This window comes from Spizellomyces punctatus (genome assembly GCF_000182565.1).
Source record: "Spizellomyces punctatus DAOM BR117 chromosome Unknown supercont1.5, whole genome shotgun sequence".
Classification (NCBI taxonomy): Eukaryota; Fungi; Chytridiomycota; class Chytridiomycetes; order Spizellomycetales; family Spizellomycetaceae; genus Spizellomyces; species Spizellomyces punctatus.
Genome location: NW_015971541.1, coordinates 790,582 through 805,268, shown reverse-complemented (window position 1 = coordinate 805,268; position 14,687 = coordinate 790,582). Strand labels below are relative to the sequence as shown.

The following is a 14,687-nucleotide window of genomic DNA, read 5'->3' as shown; positions in this document are numbered from 1 at the left end:
ACCCCTACAATGCTAGGATGGTAACAAAGTAACCCACACAGACGCACTCGAAGCACAGAACACAACAACGAACAGAGAAATGCCGTATTATTTAAGAACCATGTACAAGGAAATTCAAGCCCCAACGTTCATCCCCAAATTCCACCACAACGTCACTGCATGATTGGCCCAAAGTCTCCATCCATTATTGCATCAGGATTGAAGGCAGCAGGATCGAGTACCGGAACGTTTTGCATTGGTATTCCGGCCGGCCCGCCAGCAGGAGGCAATGGTGGCGATGATTGCGCCGTTCCCTGTTTCTGAATGATCTCCACATAATTGGATGGGAACATGCCCATCTCCCCACTCTGCAATCGGCCTCGCCACCACATTCCAGGCTGTCCAGTCGCTGGATCCAACTTGCTGAGCACAGCCACAATGTCCCCTTTCTTCAGCGATAGCTCCGCAGGAGATTCGCCAGCGAAATCATATACAGCGCGACAAAACTCTAGATCACGTATTTGACTTGGATGTAATGGGCGGCCGTCGGGCCCGATGAGGCCTGTTGTTAAAGGGTCAGCAGTAGCACCAGCAGCAGCGGCTTCAAGACGCTGTCTCTGTAGTCTTTGGAAAAGTTTTGATATCAACCAAGGGATGCCGATTGTGAAGAACAAGAAAACCCATATTGGTTTCTTGCTTGCTTTCTTGCGGTCTTCAAACGCTTTGAATTCGTCTGGATCAAGTTGCGATGCATCGACAGGTGCCTGTCGTCCAGTCAGTCTGCACACTAGTCGTCGCGCCGCTTGGTACAACGAAAGGAGCGAAAAAATCTGACCAAAATATGATCGGAGATTGCCAAATTGCTCAGCTACTCCAACCATTGCCATAAAACTCGAATGAGTAGCCATGAATGTGGACTCTAACATTTGCGCGAACCCTCCGAAAGCCTGAACGATTTGGTCGAGTGTGTTGAAGGTTGCTTGGGTTGACTGCTCCATGCGTGCAGAGAGAGGCATTTCTCCTGGGGCACCTGGACCACCTGGACCAGGTCCGTATGGAGAGGAAAAGCGATTGTATGGAGAATAGCCACTTCCATAGCGATTGTACGGTGAATATGAACCATATCCGCCATAGGAGGACCCGTATGTCGAACCATAACCTCCCGCTCCGTACCCAGAACCATAGCGATTATATGGTGAGGAGTAAGACCCGTAAGAGCTTCCACCGTACGAGTTGCCATATGTACTTCCATAGCCCGTCCCCGTAGTGTAAGAATTATATCCAGCACCGGTTCCGAAACCTAAAGAAAGACTGCATTTGAAATCCGCTCAAAACAGGAAAATCGACCCTATTAAGATTTTTACCTGGTCTATTCAGGGTATTTGATGTCATTGTAGTGTTCATGGTAGATGTAGAAGGACGAGCTGGGATGGCAGGGGGAGCGGTTGTGGAGGATGTTGTAGTTGCGGGTGTCGAGGCGCTTGCAGTGGGGGCGGGACCAGCTTGCGCCGCGGCACCTGCTCTTTCCCACGGCTTTGGCGGCGATGGCATGCTAGTGCTGATGCTGCGGTTGTGAAGGAGTGTCCAAATGAGTTTATAATCAAAAAAAAGCGAAATGAGGTTGATGCGAAAAACCTCGAAATTCCGTGCTGGCCTTTGTGGAAAGGACGCCTCCCATCTGGATAAAATGATCATGCGCATTTGAGTTTGTCACATGCGTTATAGATGAAAACTGTGCCATGTATAACTGGCACAGTCATGTTATATTACTTGGAACGTTTGGCTCGAAATGCGATCGACGCGAACCCTTCAGGCCAACCCCTCCCCGTTCGCGGGTGAGGCGAGCTTACAGATCAAGAAGGTTTTTGGGCTCCGCCGCTCGACAAGTTTTTGAACACTCCAGCGAGATTGTTTTTGCATTTCACATCTTTTGCAACTTCTACTACAGTTGAGGATCAACAAATGGAAGTGGACTCAAACCCTGTGCCTCTCTATACCGCGGAACAGATCCGGATTCCGCCAGAGCTCCCAGACATTCTGAAAAAGTACACAAAACATATCATACGCTCGCAACCGGGAAATATTCTTGAAGCATCTGCAGAGTATGTTTGGTCCGAGTAGCCTTGCGGATCATGAGAATGGCTTGGGCTGATAATGGGTGGTGTCCTATGGTTCACAGTTATTTCGGGCGCTTAGCAAAGCAGCGTCATGACGGCGGTGGGGCAAAACGACTCAACAACATGCAGTTGGAGGCGTTTTACACCAAGGTAAACCACTCTTTTCAATATACGCTTGAATGTCTTTGGTCATCATTTTTGATTGTGTTTTATACCCATCTTTTGTTTTTGTCTGTAGTTTGACCGCACGGATAAGGTAGTGGTGACAAAACACGAGGTGGATGACGCCTGCAATGCTGTCAATATAACTCCGGCTCATGTAAATGACGTTATGAGGTAGAGCATCTGCACTTGTTGAGGCGGTCGTACCGGGGAGCATATCACAACATTCCACTCACGACAGCTCACTGGTAGACTCGGCGGCTGGCCCGGCGACAAAATCCCATGGCTCAAATTTTGGGCTCTTTTGGTGGCTTCAACAGCTGGCGTAAGTTAAAAAGAACACATAATTCACGTCTGACATTGCACATCTGAATGCCATACGACGACCGTTGCAGACTCTGACAGCTACATTGGAGACGGTGACGAGCATTCTCGGTGACAACGGTCGCGTCAGTTTGAGTTCGGTCATCGAAGTCCTACAGTATCTTGCAGAGCAGGATCCCAGTATTGACAAGGCTCAAGCCGAGGGGGTTGCGCAGACACTCATGGGTTCACCAACGTAAGAAATCCCCGGTTCCTATTCCTTCTCTCCCATTCCATTAATCGAGGTGTCAAACTCCATTCACATAATCCAATATATAATAGCAACGACTACGACATTAAGGAACTTCTGGACCTAGTTCGTAGAGAAATTCGACCGCGCAGCGGAGCCAACGCAGCCTCCATGTGGACCCCCGCTCAACCTGCAACCACCTCGAATGCGGCAGAGTCTATGGATATAACAGAAGATACGCACGACGAGGATATTAACAACCAGGAAATGCCCGATGCGGAAGGCAACCCAACTGAGTAATAGATACCCGCACTGTTATACTTTCTAGAGCTATCCCTATTTCAATGGTGAACACGCAATGTAACATACTTAATCGACTATCAGAACATTCGGAATTCGTCATTGTACAAGTCGACAAAGCCACCAAATTGTGGTCGAATGTGTGCAAGAAATCTGACAAGGCATGAAACGCAATCAAAAATCATATTACAAATAATTCCAATCTATCTTATTCTCTCCGTAAGTTATCCAACCGCGCCTGTAGAGCGGCATCATCTGCTAAAAGTGCCTCTGCTTGCGATTCTTTTACCGCGGCACCACCAACTCTTGCCTTTGACGCTTCGGGAAGCTACGAAATCCCTGGCATGAGCTACACATCCAAGACGGCGAGAATGCAACGTGACTCACCGAGTGATCCAAACCGATGCCAATCTCATCCAAGACCTGATTGACAATCTGATCACTTTCATCCTCATCATCCTCCTCTTCCATTACATCGTCAATGGCATCGTTCATCATTTCCTCCTTCATGTCCATCGTTTCGCTCTCACGCTCAAACTCCATCATGATTTTTTGGATGCCTGGAAGGTTGATTTGTTTATTCATGGAACGCATAGCTTTGGTTACGCCACGCATAGCTTCCGCCATTTGTTGGTTTGAACGGAGTGTCTGTGATGACGGGTGTCAATACTTGAAGATTCATGTGCCAGGTCAAATCTCACCTGTATCCGTAATCCAACTGCCTGTAGTTGTGTTCGCATTTGGTAGAACTTTTGAATGTACCGGCGTGTTCGGACCAGGTCCTTTGCCATGATTTTGCATGCATTCTAGACCAGTGGATAGTGTCAGTTGGCGTGGCACTGTCATACATTCTACACTTATCCCAAGTCCAAAAGTACTCCCGCACCCTAAACTCACCATTTGATTGGCCCTAGCAGCTTTCTTAATGTCCACAATAAGCTTCTTTTCCTGCTGCTCTAGTTTCGAGCGCTCGCGGTCAAGGTCGCGTTGCGCCCTATTGAGAGCACGTTGGTGCTGTCGAAGAAGCTCTGCCGGGGTTTTCCGGGAGCCAAATATAAAGTCCATCATCTTGTATTCGGGATTGCAGTAGAAAACGGCGAGTATGACGGGTGTGTGCTCCAGGCAGAAACTGCTGGAATGGCAGGTGATAGCAGGTCTTCAGAGGCCGACCTCACTCGTGGAAGTTCCTGTTCCGTATCGAATCCTGAAATACAACGGGGAATGCGGACCGGTGGCGAAAAGTTCTATCTGCCTGCTTTTGAAATGCTGTTAAGATCGACGACCGGCTGGTCCAAAATGCAAATGTAAACAGTGAGCTTGGCGCGCGGAGCCCAATCGAGCGCGGTTCCACGTGACTTCGGACTTGAGTGTTGCGACTTGCACAACCAGGGTGGGTGCCATTTCGCGAGAGCAAAAAGCCATCCTCCTGCTCTCGCTTCCTTGGAGGCTTGATAAAACGCTTCTTGAGTGTCAACATCAACCGGCATAAGCATGACACGAACAGAGGCGTCTCCAGCTGAAAACAGGTTCTCCGCTGCCTATAAACGCTTGTTGATAAATAATCTCCAGATCGAATGTGAGGTCTTTTGAACATCGTGAACGGTAATATCCGGGTACTAAAGTTCTGCTACAGTGGAAGACAAACGCCGAAAGTACGAAGATGAGACTGCCCGTCTGGAAGAATCCTTGTTCTTTCACTGTGAAGAAGCTTGGACCATGCTCCCGATGGAAGTTCGAAATATGACCGTGGAGACTTTTTGTGTCAAGTACGGAGGAGATTTGAACAACTTTTTGAAGTCGATGAACAAGGGAAGTGGTAATGGTGCAAAGGCAAGTCAAGGAGTGCGCGGTGGAAGAACAGCCTTGCGAGACTTTGAACAGATTGAAGTATGTCCCTCTACTTTTCGAGGTTTTCAACGTTTGTCAATCAAACTAACGTTCACTGTATCAGCCGGTACATCCTCCCACATTCAGCCACTACCTCCCTCAAACTCCTGCCTCTAGCCGACAAGTATCATCGGATTCCAGAGACTCGGTCTCAACCGTATCATCCCGTCGGATGACACTCCGCTCGTACAGCAAAAGTTCGAACGAGCCACCACCTACACCGCTTGTAACCATTCCATTACGAAATACCCAGGAAATATGCGAATTCGATCCTACGAGTTATGCATCCATTGACGAGATGCGAGAGGAAATGGGAGACGATAAATGTGACGAAGCGTTGGCGCGGATAAGAGACATGCACGAGCAGCTTAGTCGCCTTTTGGGATTTTAAATACGGGAATGTTGGCCCATCGAGGTCTACTAGTAGTTATCTGTAGTTATCTGTATATATCTTGGTAAGAAGCTCTATTATTTGATCGACCTTTGAAAGATCTACCTTCTATCTTTGGTATGACAAATCTAGCATATTCTATCCACCAGTAGGACGGTTTATATGAGGTATTGTAAAAGAACTAGCAGTTGACAGCCTGTGCCCATAGCTTCTCGAGGTCAGTAAATTTGATGGCGCCGAATGCGCTAGCCCTCTTGTCGACGCCAGTAGGCACCCACATGAAATCGGGCTGCCTGTTCTTTGAGGCATTAACCCATCCGCCACCAATGATCTCACCGGCAGCGTTGAGTTCCAAAACGTATTCATAACTAGTCGTTTTCAGGGTCTTTTGCAAGGCAGCCATGTTGTCTCGGTAGTTGAGGTTCATCTCATCAAAGTACTCGACTTCCGAGATCCACTTGACGGCGAGCTCTACGTAAACGAACTTGACAGCACTCGGGTCAAGCTTGTAGTTAAAGCCGAGTCTGGTCTGGGCAAAGAAGCGGGCCAAGTTCTGGGTCTTTATGATTTGGTAGCCATGGACAGGCTGATTCCAGACCTGACCGGTCGTCTCTCTATCAAAGGCAAAAGGCCTGAAACGAGAGCACATGAGGAACATGTTTTCAGATAGCAGCAAAGAAAGTTTCACTTACTTTTGCAAGCGTCCCAGCATGTTAGTTATGAAAATATGGAACATGCCAGCGGTCGCATCGCCACAGTTTGGATCCGAATAATATCCATTCCTGTCAGTATTGGGGTTGTAGACGTTGCACCTTCCAGACATGCTCATGCTATAGTAGTGGGTTCCGCTATCGGAGGCGAAAAAGGCACTCATGAGTCCCTTGAGGTCTGCTACATTGAATTTCTAAAAGTATGCAAAAATGTTACGGCACTATACTCAATCAATCATTCAGAATATCCAAAAACGCACCACTCCGTTGAATGTGACAGCACATCTAGGCTCAGGCATCATAATGGACGCCGCTGTCCATCCGTCGCAGATACCCTCCCAATCTGCTACGCATAGTTTGACATCTGAACCACGCCGGGATACGCAGCGGTCACCGCTAGCGCAGCTGAAATCTCCAACGCATTGCTTTGTATGCCAGGGGGCGTCTATGCCTTGCTGTTTTGATACAAGGTTGCCGAGAGCACGAGAGCTGATATTGAACGCCTACGAAACCGACGGTAAGCAAAAAGTTTCCAATGATTCAAAGGACTCGAGACATTACAATAGCATATTTCTCGACGGGTGATCCAATTTCTGGGCTCTTCCACCGGTAGTTGATACCATCATACGTTGATGGCCAGTATGTGCTTGTCCACGGCAATTGGGGAGCTTCGCCAGATTTTGGAAGTGCGTCAAATTTACGTTCGAATTTACCAAAGGCAGTTTCCAGATATGTGAGGGAAGGAATCTCTGTCGCTGGGTCAAAGTCCCCGTCTGATTCGGAGTTGGCAGCGACCGCGGCACGAAAAGGAACAAAGCTCAATGGATGGGCTGCTGCCAGGTTGTTGTTGGACCTGAGCAAAGGATTTGCGGAAGGTCGAGCAGGTGAGGAACGAGAGGGAGTGGTGGTCGAGGTGGCATGTGCAGAATTAGTGGGAGATGGGCGGACAATATTTCTAATGGAATCTCCAATGCTGTTGATCCAGCCTCGAAAGTCCCTACGTTCTTCTTGAGCAGCGGGAGCAGCGAATGTGCCAATGGGCAACAAGACCGCCAGAATGAGCACCAGGCTCAGGATGCGAAGCAACATTATATGAGGAATTACAGAGATGAACCTGGAGTGCGGTGGGGGAGGGAACCCTATCCTTTGTACATTTCAACTTTGGATGTTCATCATACGTTTGGTCGTACGGGATGGAATATACATTCTGTGCTTCTTCTTTGACACCAATCATCCAATCATCCACGGGCGTACGCAATGCGTTTTGTTTACCACTTTTAGTCTTTTGTCTTTTTGCTGGCATTGCGTGAATTTGGAGAAATTCAAGCGGCCCATTTTCAAAAAGGACAAGGAAAACAAGGTCAAAATCCTTTGTCTTTTGGCGTTTTTAAACCCCGTGCCGTGAAAAGGAGAAAAGTGTGAAATCTTCCTGTGCGCTTTTTGCTGTTGATTTTTGATCTTGATTATTTAATGTGGCTTTGCGCACGTGTCATGACCAGCGCGATGCTTGGATAAGCAGGGAATTAGCAACACAGTTGAGATAAACGAGGACGCTATGCAATGAACTCGACGGATGCAGCTGAAGCGGGAGGTTTGCGGCAAAGGTAATTAAATACATGTCGGTTGCCGTACCCACTTTTTGGTTTAACACGAATGAATAGACAAGGTCAGCGCTCAAGGCAAGCGCCCCCACCAGTGACCACGAGAGATTTCCAAACCATCAAAGAGGTCTCCATCGACATTTGCAATTATTGTTCTCAAAACTCTATGAAAAACTAATACTGTTGGTGTAAATTTAAAAGATATGCGCTCAACTACAAAATATTTCAACGCAATCTCAAAAGGAGACAAAATTAAAAGGCCTCCATGACTTGGATACCTTAAAGGTAATATCCATCAAAATCCGTATATTTTGTTCTATTGTTCGTCGTGCTGAGACAGGTTTGATGCAGCGAATGACGGAGAGGTCCAAGCAGGAAGACGAGATGGCCCTAATAGCGATGGAGGCGGTGGTGTCCATTGTCAATTTCAGTACTCGTAAACAAATATTGCGATCGCGACTGATGAAGAAAATGACGGATGAAAAGGGTAAGATTTGAAACGTTCATCAAGAATATGGTAGACATTGAGTTTACGAGGGATCTCTAGAATTGTCGTCCGCGTTACAGCAGCACCGAGATGAGTTTACACAATTTATCTGGAATCGGAGGATGACTTCACGAAAAGAGATGCGGCAGCTATTTCAAACTGGGTACATCTGGAATCTGAGATGTTGGTGCGACAGGAAACTGTATTCTCATGTGTCATTCCCGTCAGGCCAGCTGTCGTTTGTCGTTTCGGCGATGTCATCGCCGAATCCACCCTGGAAGCATTGCAGTCATTTGAGCGATTCAACTGGGTTCGCCTATGTAAGGACAAAATTGCCGGAGAAGTTTGCAACGACGATGATATACCTTCGTACTTTCTCAGACAGGTAAGCTAAAGAGTAATCTTTGAGTAGCTACAGCGCGTTGTGGTAGAGTAAAGCAAATATCCTTCAACGTGAAGTGTAGATGTTTCTCGCCGCACCGATTGTCCCGACGGCAGTAATTGTACATCCAAATCGTCTCGAACTCCATCTCTCCCGATTGACCTCTTCAGAAGCCGGTGTCCGACGTCAGCCTGCTGACGAACTGCGAGCTGACTGGGGTTGCGTCTATGCCACTGCCGGAGTTTGGAAGGTACGACTCATGGCTCGCCCGACGGCTCGCGAGATGGTGAAACAAACGCAGGACCAGATTCTCACCTACCGCGGTCAAAGTGAAAAGTATTCTTTTGTGCAGCTACTGGCTCGACTCGTTGATGCTGTTCATCCATCACATCAGCTGCCAGCAGCAGTCCTGGCATATCCGCTCTATGGTGTAAGCGTCCTGAAAAGACGGCTAGCTGCGTTGGGATATGATGTTGGCGTAGGAGGAGAGGACTCGAGCATTTTGGACACGAGAACAGCTTTGAGTTACATTGCGCAGATCAATTATCGCTTGCAGCGCGAGCATAGATTTTATTTTGAGTTTTCCACCCCGGACAAGACTGCATGGAGAGTAGGTAAATACTGCATCCATCCAGGCATTTTGTAAGGGGACATGAGCCACGATAATGACTTGCATTGTGTAGGGTTGTCCATGGCAAGGCGTATCCAGGCGAGTGCCCATGCACGATATCCTGGGCAAGACGAATACAGCTTTGGCTTTTCTTCGACCGGCCATATCTTCTACAAGGATGAAGAATACCCGTGAGTCCCAGTCATTTGCCACTAGTTATGTTCTAGAGAATTACTCACCTTGGCATGTTTGCCCGTCAAAGGTACGCAGAAATTCAAGAAGATCCACTGTTCTTTATGGGATTCCGAACCTGGGGCGTATTGGTTGATCTCTACGATGGGCACATTAATCTTGTTATGGACGGGAAGGTCCAACCGCCGGCCTTTGGGATCGGAGCAGCGGCATTTGACAAGGCGGAACAGACACGCCAGAGGCGAGTGTCACTTTCCCGATGAGTATATCGACTGGTTGTTTAACACCTTGCTCCACTAGATCGCTTATCTGGTCGTCTGAACTGGTGCCGACCTTTGCGTTAAAAGGTAACAGGTTCCGGAGGTTTGCAAGCTGCATCCACCCGCCCTAACATTGTACTGAGTAGTCAACGACACCGAGCTCCAGTACACAGAACGACCGCAGATTCGCGTCAACTTTGGCGATCGTCCCTTTTCGTACGATGTCAACGCACAGCCTTGCAACGAGAATTTGCGTCACCAACAGCCGAAAGGTAACTAGAGCAAACGTATTCTGATCTGACAAGGAGACACGAGAGACTCATATATATTTTATGGACTTTCCAGCGTTGGACGCAGTCAGTATTTTGGACAGCGTTGGTCCTGAGCGAGAAGGGCTCAATCAGGATGAGGAAGAAAAATTGCATCTGGTTAGAAGAAATATCCTTAGGATCGCCATCTTGCCCTTTTAAAACTAAACGTCTGCTCGGCACAGGCACTGGAAAAGAACATCTTCCGAGCCACCCTGGCCGTGGAGGGGCAGCGAAGCTTCTCACAGTTCCCACCGTCCATCTACCGACGTTCGCTAGCATGCACCAAAATCCAACGAGGTACGTGGCAGAATTGCGACAGCATTTGCGTTGCACCACGATATGACTGAATTGATCCAATCACAGCGTGGAGACGACACCGCGGTCGTATAATGCGAGCAAAGATTCGGGAGGAGCAGTACATTGCAGCAACACTCATACAGATGATGGCGAGAAAAAAGTTGAAGAGACTACGCGCCTTAAAGAACGAAGCAGCAGCCAAGATCCAAAAGAATTGGCGCCGACGAAAGTTTATTTGGACAGCATTGTTGCGTAGGTACAAGATTTTCAATTGCAGCTTGAACAGTGCGATTAAGTAGCAGTATCCTTCCAGGCTGTATCTACCAGCAACCTATCCCAGAACTTCACCGATCAGCAACGGTTATTCAGCGCAAGTGGCGCAACTGGCACATGTTCAAAAACTCACCCATCGCAACCAAATACAATGCCAGGATCGAAGGTATGTCACCCCAACAATGTCGCTTGTAGTTTTATTTTTTTTTTTTTTGGAAATACACCTCTGATTCTTTTTGTGAACAAGATCTCAATCGGGCGGTCAATACCATTATTCATTGGTGGCGACCTCTACACAAGAAAATGTCCGAGATACGCAGATTACGGGAGGTAAGAACATCCATGTCCATCAAAAAATCGGCTTGAATATTCTTTTAATTCTAAATTGCGTTCAGAAACATCACGCAGCGACAACCATTCAAAGAGTCTATCGCGGTATGCTCATCTCTATTTTTCGATGGGAATTCCTTTGGATTTTTAAACATTTTTTTTGGAAACAGGATACTTTTTGCGTCAGCTCTTGCGACCAGATCTTCGGCAGCGTTTGCGTGCTCTCGGAGAATCTGTTGCCCGTCATCGGTATGACCCGAATTTCACACCAAGGAACTCTATTGGTATTTATTTATTTATTTCTAATTTTCAGAGCGGAATTACTTCGCATTCGTGGTGCCTATATTCTGCAAAGTGCCTGGAGAAATTATCTTCACAGGCGGGTTCGCGCGGAAAAGGTGCGAACAAGACATCGTGCCGCGGCCAGAATCCAAGCTCTGTGGAAAGGCTACTGGGTTCGATCACGTAAGATAATCTCTTTCTTTTTTGTTTGTCTACAGAGCTTTGAATCTAATGTGTTCCTTTTTTGAACAGATATCCACTTGCGCTTCACCTACGGCGAGGCAGTCTTTCTCACAGCAGTTTGCAGATCTCTGCGTTTCTGCCATTTTATTCTCAAGATGTACAAGCCGTGTGGCATTGTATGCCCGCGACGGGAAGTCAGTTATACCCGAGATGGTCAAAAAATCATTCGTTCTTAAGAATTTGTGTACAAATAAACAAAAGAGTGCATGGAAGGCGATCAAGAACGTTGATAAAAAAGTTTGGATTAAACTTTTCCGACTGCTCCGCACAGGGGTCGAACCTGTGACCTTGGCGTTATTAGCACCACGCTCTAACCAACTGAGCTAGCGGAGCTTGTGTAGTATCTAGCGTACAATCATTTACTTAGAGTCAAAGACTGTGTAAAGTAATGAGCTACACTGAGATTCAGTACTCAAAACTTTGTACATAGTGTGGCGGTGATTGAAAATGGCACTAGAACTCATTATTATCCGGATTAATCCGGTTAGTCATATCGCATAATCAGCACCCCCTCTGTCGCCCAAAGCGGTGAGGCATGCAGCGGTGTGGCATGCTAATGTAACTTTTTTTTTAAACTGCGGTGAGGCGCATGCCGAGGGTCTATAAAAGGGGGACCTTCTGTCTCTTTCCCCTTTCCTCTTTACCCATCCTCGACTCGCAAGCATCTGTGCAACTCTTCTCATCGCGACTGTCGGTCGAATCATGAGAATACAGATGTGGTGGTGTCAAGGACCTCGCCCACCCGACAACGACAACAACATAACCCCTTGCAAACGCTGCTACTACTATGCTGCAACGATCGCAGGTATGCATTATCTTTGTATTTTCCCACGCGTATTCCCAGTCTAATTATTCTGATCTACCTTAGTATCTGAAACATCCTCCGACTGAAGAATTTCGGAATCAAGGGCTTAGTAGGATTTCTCTCGTGTGGTGGGCTTAGTTACCCGGTTAGAACAACCGTAATGTATTGCATGTGTAATTGGGCCTAGTAGCAGTAGTTGGTTGTAAGGAGGGAATTACTTGGCTTTTCCGAACCGGTTGTCGCCGGTTTATTCCCTGGTGTAGTAGTTAGTGCCAGTTTCTGCCACCTCTACACTACTTGAGAATGTTAATTATCAGTTGGCCTCTTGTCCGTGAATATTATGCATGTATGAAACGATAACTGCACAGTTTTAATCCAAGTAGTTTGGAAGAAACACCACTGAAATATGACAATAACTGGAGTTTGAATGGGTTGAGAACAAGAGCGTTGATGGTGTCTGCATGTATTTGTGTAGGTTTGTACCTTGTCCATTCTTATTCCTTTTGGTTTGCTTAATTTTTGAGTATTCAATTTCCAACGGGGTTTGGAAAAACATGGCAATACCAAACTGTAATACTAACCTTTGATATGTCATATGGGGGCCTGACAATAACAAGCATGGGTGTGAGCTTCGCAGTTCCCTAAATATATTCGCTGTCCCGACAACCCCATCCTGTTCTAACCCATCTGATGATTCTTCGCTTTCGGACATCTTTCGGACGCGTTGTGAGGTCCACAGCCTCGTCACTTTGGATGGCGGGCTGAGTACGGCTCACCGCACATCAAAGCCCAGGATATGCATTTTTGAGGGTACAGCTGCGGACTCTTTCAACAAGACGATGTGGTTGGACATGGCTATGGCTGGATTCAGCCAACGAGGAACCCAAAGTCATAAAAGCAAAAGTCGAGATGCCCCCGCATTAAGAACATTCATAGAACATCTGATATGCTACTATATGCAACAACGCTGATCGGGCTCACGCTCCTTACGACCGCGATGGCTGCATCCAATCCCACAAGTAAACCATCCTACTGGAATTATCGATGTGGAGATGCTTGCGAATACAAAGATACTACGATAGAAGTGCATTATAGTCACTACACCGCACCAAAAGTATCACATCTCAGGTCTACGGCAAAAGCAGATCACGGGGGCGGGAAAGAAGAAGCTGCGTACAAAATGCCCCCTTCATATCCAGAAGCCTACGACAAATCCAAGGACAGGGATAGCTACCCATACCAAAGTTCTGAGAACACTTACCGCCCTATATCCCGCTATTACGATTGTACCGCCTCCCTTGAGCACTTTTCCTTGAGCAAACTCCCATCACGTAAGTCCCATCTCCATTTTCCTATTCATGCTTCTAGTTCTAACCCTTTGGGGATAGTCCAACAATGCGCGAGGAATGCCTGCACGCCTGGAAAGCAAAAAGCACACATACAACGAGCGCTGGCACAATGCTATGCACTCGAGGATAGAGCTTAATAAACAAACGGGGAGAGCCATGGATAGTAATGTTTTGTAAATATACTTTATACCTCAAGCAGATGGGCCTGGCTGGTCCTATCAAAGTAAACAAAGCCGCAAGCGGCGCGATCCCATTGAGGCCGCCCTGAGGCTGGTTTCTTAAGTGACTGTGCCGCGCCAAGTTGGAAAGTTCAGCTGTGCGGCTTTTTGGGCTGGGCAACGCTCAGATATAAAGGCTTGCTCGTCCGTCGTTTTCGCACCATTCCTTCAACCTTCCCTTTTATCTCTCATCCCTCCCAACGTACGTCCGCAGCACACAGCTATGGGTGACCAGCCGCCTTACTACTACAATCAAGGACAACAGCCTTCCCAAGGTAAGCAGAGATCTGGCCGTCATTTCCCAAGGAAGCAAAACTAACTGCGAAACAATAACGTACAGATAAAGGCTATCCACCTCCACAGCAAGGCGGAGCGTATCCCCCTTACCAACAATACGGCGCACCAAATCAACCCCCCTATCCTAGTCCAAGCTACCCAGGCCAACAACCTCCGGGAGGAGGTTACCCTCAGCAAGGTGGTTATCCAAACGCTCAAGGTGGCTACTATGCTCAGCCAGGACCTTCGGTTGTTATCGCTCAGCCTCCTCCGCAAAAGAAAGATAATTCACTTTGCTATGGATGGTAGGTCTTTTTATTTTGTGGCTATCATTGAGGTTACTCGATTTTGCTAACCTTTTGGCTTTGTTTAGTGCCCTTGGAGCTTGTCTCTGCTGCTGCCTCGACTGCCTAACGTAAATATTTCATATATAGCTCATTTAGTGGACCTTGGGAGAAATCGGGCAGGAATCTAGCTTTGGGTTGGTGGGCTTCTGACACATTGTATTGTACAATCTTTCTGTTGTTTTTTTTTGTCTTCATTGTGTGTTGGCGTTCTCTTAACATATGGATTTGACTGGAGAACGTTCATTTGTCATTGTTTTCTCGAGATATTCCTATATGTCAAAGAAACTGTGCGCTATCATATCACTATTCTCATATGTCTTTTTTA

The 14,687-nt window shown here is 47.2% G+C and overlaps 8 protein-coding genes and 1 non-coding gene across 9 annotated transcripts; 5 read left to right on the top strand and 4 right to left on the bottom strand.

Annotated features, from left to right (window-relative positions):
- Nucleotides 1-6: 6 nt before the first annotated feature.
- On the bottom strand, nt 7-1,645 carry SPPG_03370 (uncharacterized protein). Its single transcript, XM_016751641.1, has 2 exons — nt 1,344-1,645; nt 7-1,279 (listed from the first exon to the last, which is right to left on the bottom strand). The coding sequence occupies exons 1-2, from the start codon at nt 1,528-1,530 to the stop codon at nt 153-155; spliced, it is 1,314 nt and encodes a 437-aa protein (XP_016609609.1). The 5' UTR covers nt 1,531-1,645; the 3' UTR covers nt 7-152.
- Nucleotides 1,646-1,812: 167 nt separating this feature from the next.
- On the top strand, nt 1,813-3,213 carry SPPG_03369 (uncharacterized protein). The gene is made up of 6 exons (XM_016751640.1): nt 1,813-2,081; nt 2,159-2,246; nt 2,335-2,432; nt 2,511-2,583; nt 2,654-2,817; nt 2,904-3,213. The coding sequence occupies exons 1-6, from the start codon at nt 1,942-1,944 to the stop codon at nt 3,109-3,111; spliced, it is 771 nt and encodes a 256-aa protein (XP_016609608.1). The 5' UTR covers nt 1,813-1,941; the 3' UTR covers nt 3,112-3,213.
- Nucleotides 3,214-3,263: 50 nt separating this feature from the next.
- On the bottom strand, nt 3,264-4,414 carry SPPG_03368 (ESCRT-III subunit protein DID4). Its single transcript, XM_016751639.1, has 4 exons — nt 4,009-4,414; nt 3,813-3,917; nt 3,499-3,759; nt 3,264-3,439 (listed from the first exon to the last, which is right to left on the bottom strand). Exons 1-4 carry the CDS (start codon nt 4,177-4,179, stop codon nt 3,320-3,322), a joined length of 657 nt encoding a protein of 218 aa, XP_016609607.1. The 5' UTR covers nt 4,180-4,414; the 3' UTR covers nt 3,264-3,319.
- Nucleotides 4,415-4,520: 106 nt separating this feature from the next.
- On the top strand, nt 4,521-5,585 carry SPPG_03367 (uncharacterized protein). The gene is made up of 3 exons (XM_016751638.1): nt 4,521-4,687; nt 4,745-4,998; nt 5,063-5,585. The coding sequence occupies exons 1-3, from the start codon at nt 4,603-4,605 to the stop codon at nt 5,387-5,389; spliced, it is 666 nt and encodes a 221-aa protein (XP_016609606.1). The 5' UTR covers nt 4,521-4,602; the 3' UTR covers nt 5,390-5,585.
- On the bottom strand, nt 5,435-7,440 carry SPPG_03366 (uncharacterized protein). The gene is made up of 4 exons (XM_016751637.1): nt 6,661-7,440; nt 6,360-6,602; nt 6,082-6,293; nt 5,435-6,021 (listed from the first exon to the last, which is right to left on the bottom strand). The coding sequence occupies exons 1-4, from the start codon at nt 7,186-7,188 to the stop codon at nt 5,571-5,573; spliced, it is 1,434 nt and encodes a 477-aa protein (XP_016609605.1). The 5' UTR covers nt 7,189-7,440; the 3' UTR covers nt 5,435-5,570.
- Nucleotides 7,441-7,659: 219 nt separating this feature from the next.
- On the top strand, nt 7,660-11,584 carry SPPG_03365 (uncharacterized protein; the record flags this gene model as incomplete). The annotated part of the gene is made up of 20 exons (XM_016751636.1): nt 7,660-7,703; nt 7,761-7,827; nt 7,902-7,985; nt 8,052-8,187; nt 8,248-8,350; nt 8,416-8,572; nt 8,652-9,183; nt 9,253-9,370; nt 9,442-9,612; nt 9,672-9,718; nt 9,778-9,903; nt 9,977-10,059; nt 10,125-10,239; nt 10,306-10,491; nt 10,553-10,678; nt 10,760-10,842; nt 10,908-10,947; nt 11,013-11,091; nt 11,156-11,307; nt 11,377-11,584. The coding sequence occupies 20 exons, from the start codon at nt 7,660-7,662 to the stop codon at nt 11,541-11,543; spliced, it is 2,616 nt and encodes an 871-aa protein (XP_016609604.1). The 3' UTR covers nt 11,544-11,584.
- Nucleotides 11,585-11,626: 42 nt separating this feature from the next.
- SPPG_10077 lies at nt 11,627-11,700 on the bottom strand. The gene has a single exon. It is a non-coding gene; the product is annotated as a tRNA-Ile (tRNA).
- Nucleotides 11,701-12,995: 1,295 nt separating this feature from the next.
- SPPG_03364 (uncharacterized protein) lies at nt 12,996-13,718 on the top strand. The gene is made up of 2 exons (XM_016751635.1): nt 12,996-13,503; nt 13,561-13,718. The coding sequence occupies exons 1-2, from the start codon at nt 13,119-13,121 to the stop codon at nt 13,656-13,658; spliced, it is 483 nt and encodes a 160-aa protein (XP_016609603.1). The 5' UTR covers nt 12,996-13,118; the 3' UTR covers nt 13,659-13,718.
- Nucleotides 13,719-13,863: 145 nt separating this feature from the next.
- Nucleotides 13,864-14,668, top strand: SPPG_03363 (uncharacterized protein). The gene is made up of 3 exons (XM_016751634.1): nt 13,864-14,014; nt 14,080-14,320; nt 14,389-14,668. Exons 1-3 carry the CDS (start codon nt 13,963-13,965, stop codon nt 14,432-14,434), a joined length of 339 nt encoding a protein of 112 aa, XP_016609602.1. The 5' UTR covers nt 13,864-13,962; the 3' UTR covers nt 14,435-14,668.
- Nucleotides 14,669-14,687: the final 19 nt, after the last annotated feature.

What these genes read in the sequence shown, in the direction of transcription:
- SPPG_03370 (XM_016751641.1), bottom strand. Translation starts at nt 1,530, where the DNA reads ATGCCATCGCCGCCAAAGCCGTGGGAAAGAGCAGGTGCCGCGGCGCAA. An exon ending in AAATACCCTGAATAGACCAG is followed by an intron (nt 1,280 to 1,343) that starts GTAAAAATCTTA and finishes GTCTTTCTTTAG; the next exon opens with GTTTCGGAACCGGTGCTGGA.
- SPPG_03369 (XM_016751640.1), top strand. Translation starts at nt 1,942, where the DNA reads ATGGAAGTGGACTCAAACCCTGTGCCTCTCTATACCGCGGAACAGATC. An exon ending in TGGAGGCGTTTTACACCAAG is followed by an intron (nt 2,247 to 2,334) that starts GTAAACCACTCT and finishes TTTTGTCTGTAG; the next exon opens with TTTGACCGCACGGATAAGGT. An exon ending in CATGTAAATGACGTTATGAG is followed by an intron (nt 2,433 to 2,510) that starts GTAGAGCATCTG and finishes GCTCACTGGTAG; the next exon opens with ACTCGGCGGCTGGCCCGGCG.
- SPPG_03368 (XM_016751639.1), bottom strand. Translation starts at nt 4,179, where the DNA reads ATGATGGACTTTATATTTGGCTCCCGGAAAACCCCGGCAGAGCTTCTT. An exon ending in CTGCTAGGGCCAATCAAATG is followed by an intron (nt 3,918 to 4,008) that starts GTGAGTTTAGGG and finishes CCACTGGTCTAG; the next exon opens with AATGCATGCAAAATCATGGC. An exon ending in CAGTTGGATTACGGATACAG is followed by an intron (nt 3,760 to 3,812) that starts GTGAGATTTGAC and finishes CCGTCATCACAG; the next exon opens with ACACTCCGTTCAAACCAACA.
- SPPG_03367 (XM_016751638.1), top strand. Translation starts at nt 4,603, where the DNA reads ATGACACGAACAGAGGCGTCTCCAGCTGAAAACAGGTTCTCCGCTGCC. An exon ending in AAATAATCTCCAGATCGAAT is followed by an intron (nt 4,688 to 4,744) that starts GTGAGGTCTTTT and finishes GTTCTGCTACAG; the next exon opens with TGGAAGACAAACGCCGAAAG. An exon ending in GAGACTTTGAACAGATTGAA is followed by an intron (nt 4,999 to 5,062) that starts GTATGTCCCTCT and finishes TCACTGTATCAG; the next exon opens with CCGGTACATCCTCCCACATT.
- SPPG_03366 (XM_016751637.1), bottom strand. Translation starts at nt 7,188, where the DNA reads ATGTTGCTTCGCATCCTGAGCCTGGTGCTCATTCTGGCGGTCTTGTTG. An exon ending in CTGTCACATTCAACGGAGTG is followed by an intron (nt 6,294 to 6,359) that starts GTGCGTTTTTGG and finishes GCATACTTTTAG; the next exon opens with AAATTCAATGTAGCAGACCT. An exon ending in ATGCTGGGACGCTTGCAAAA is followed by an intron (nt 6,022 to 6,081) that starts GTAAGTGAAACT and finishes CTCTCGTTTCAG; the next exon opens with GCCTTTTGCCTTTGATAGAG.
- SPPG_03364 (XM_016751635.1), top strand. Translation starts at nt 13,119, where the DNA reads ATGCTACTATATGCAACAACGCTGATCGGGCTCACGCTCCTTACGACC. An exon ending in CTTGAGCAAACTCCCATCAC is followed by an intron (nt 13,504 to 13,560) that starts GTAAGTCCCATC and finishes CTTTGGGGATAG; the next exon opens with TCCAACAATGCGCGAGGAAT.
- SPPG_03363 (XM_016751634.1), top strand. Translation starts at nt 13,963, where the DNA reads ATGGGTGACCAGCCGCCTTACTACTACAATCAAGGACAACAGCCTTCC. An exon ending in AGGACAACAGCCTTCCCAAG is followed by an intron (nt 14,015 to 14,079) that starts GTAAGCAGAGAT and finishes AATAACGTACAG; the next exon opens with ATAAAGGCTATCCACCTCCA. An exon ending in AATTCACTTTGCTATGGATG is followed by an intron (nt 14,321 to 14,388) that starts GTAGGTCTTTTT and finishes GGCTTTGTTTAG; the next exon opens with TGCCCTTGGAGCTTGTCTCT.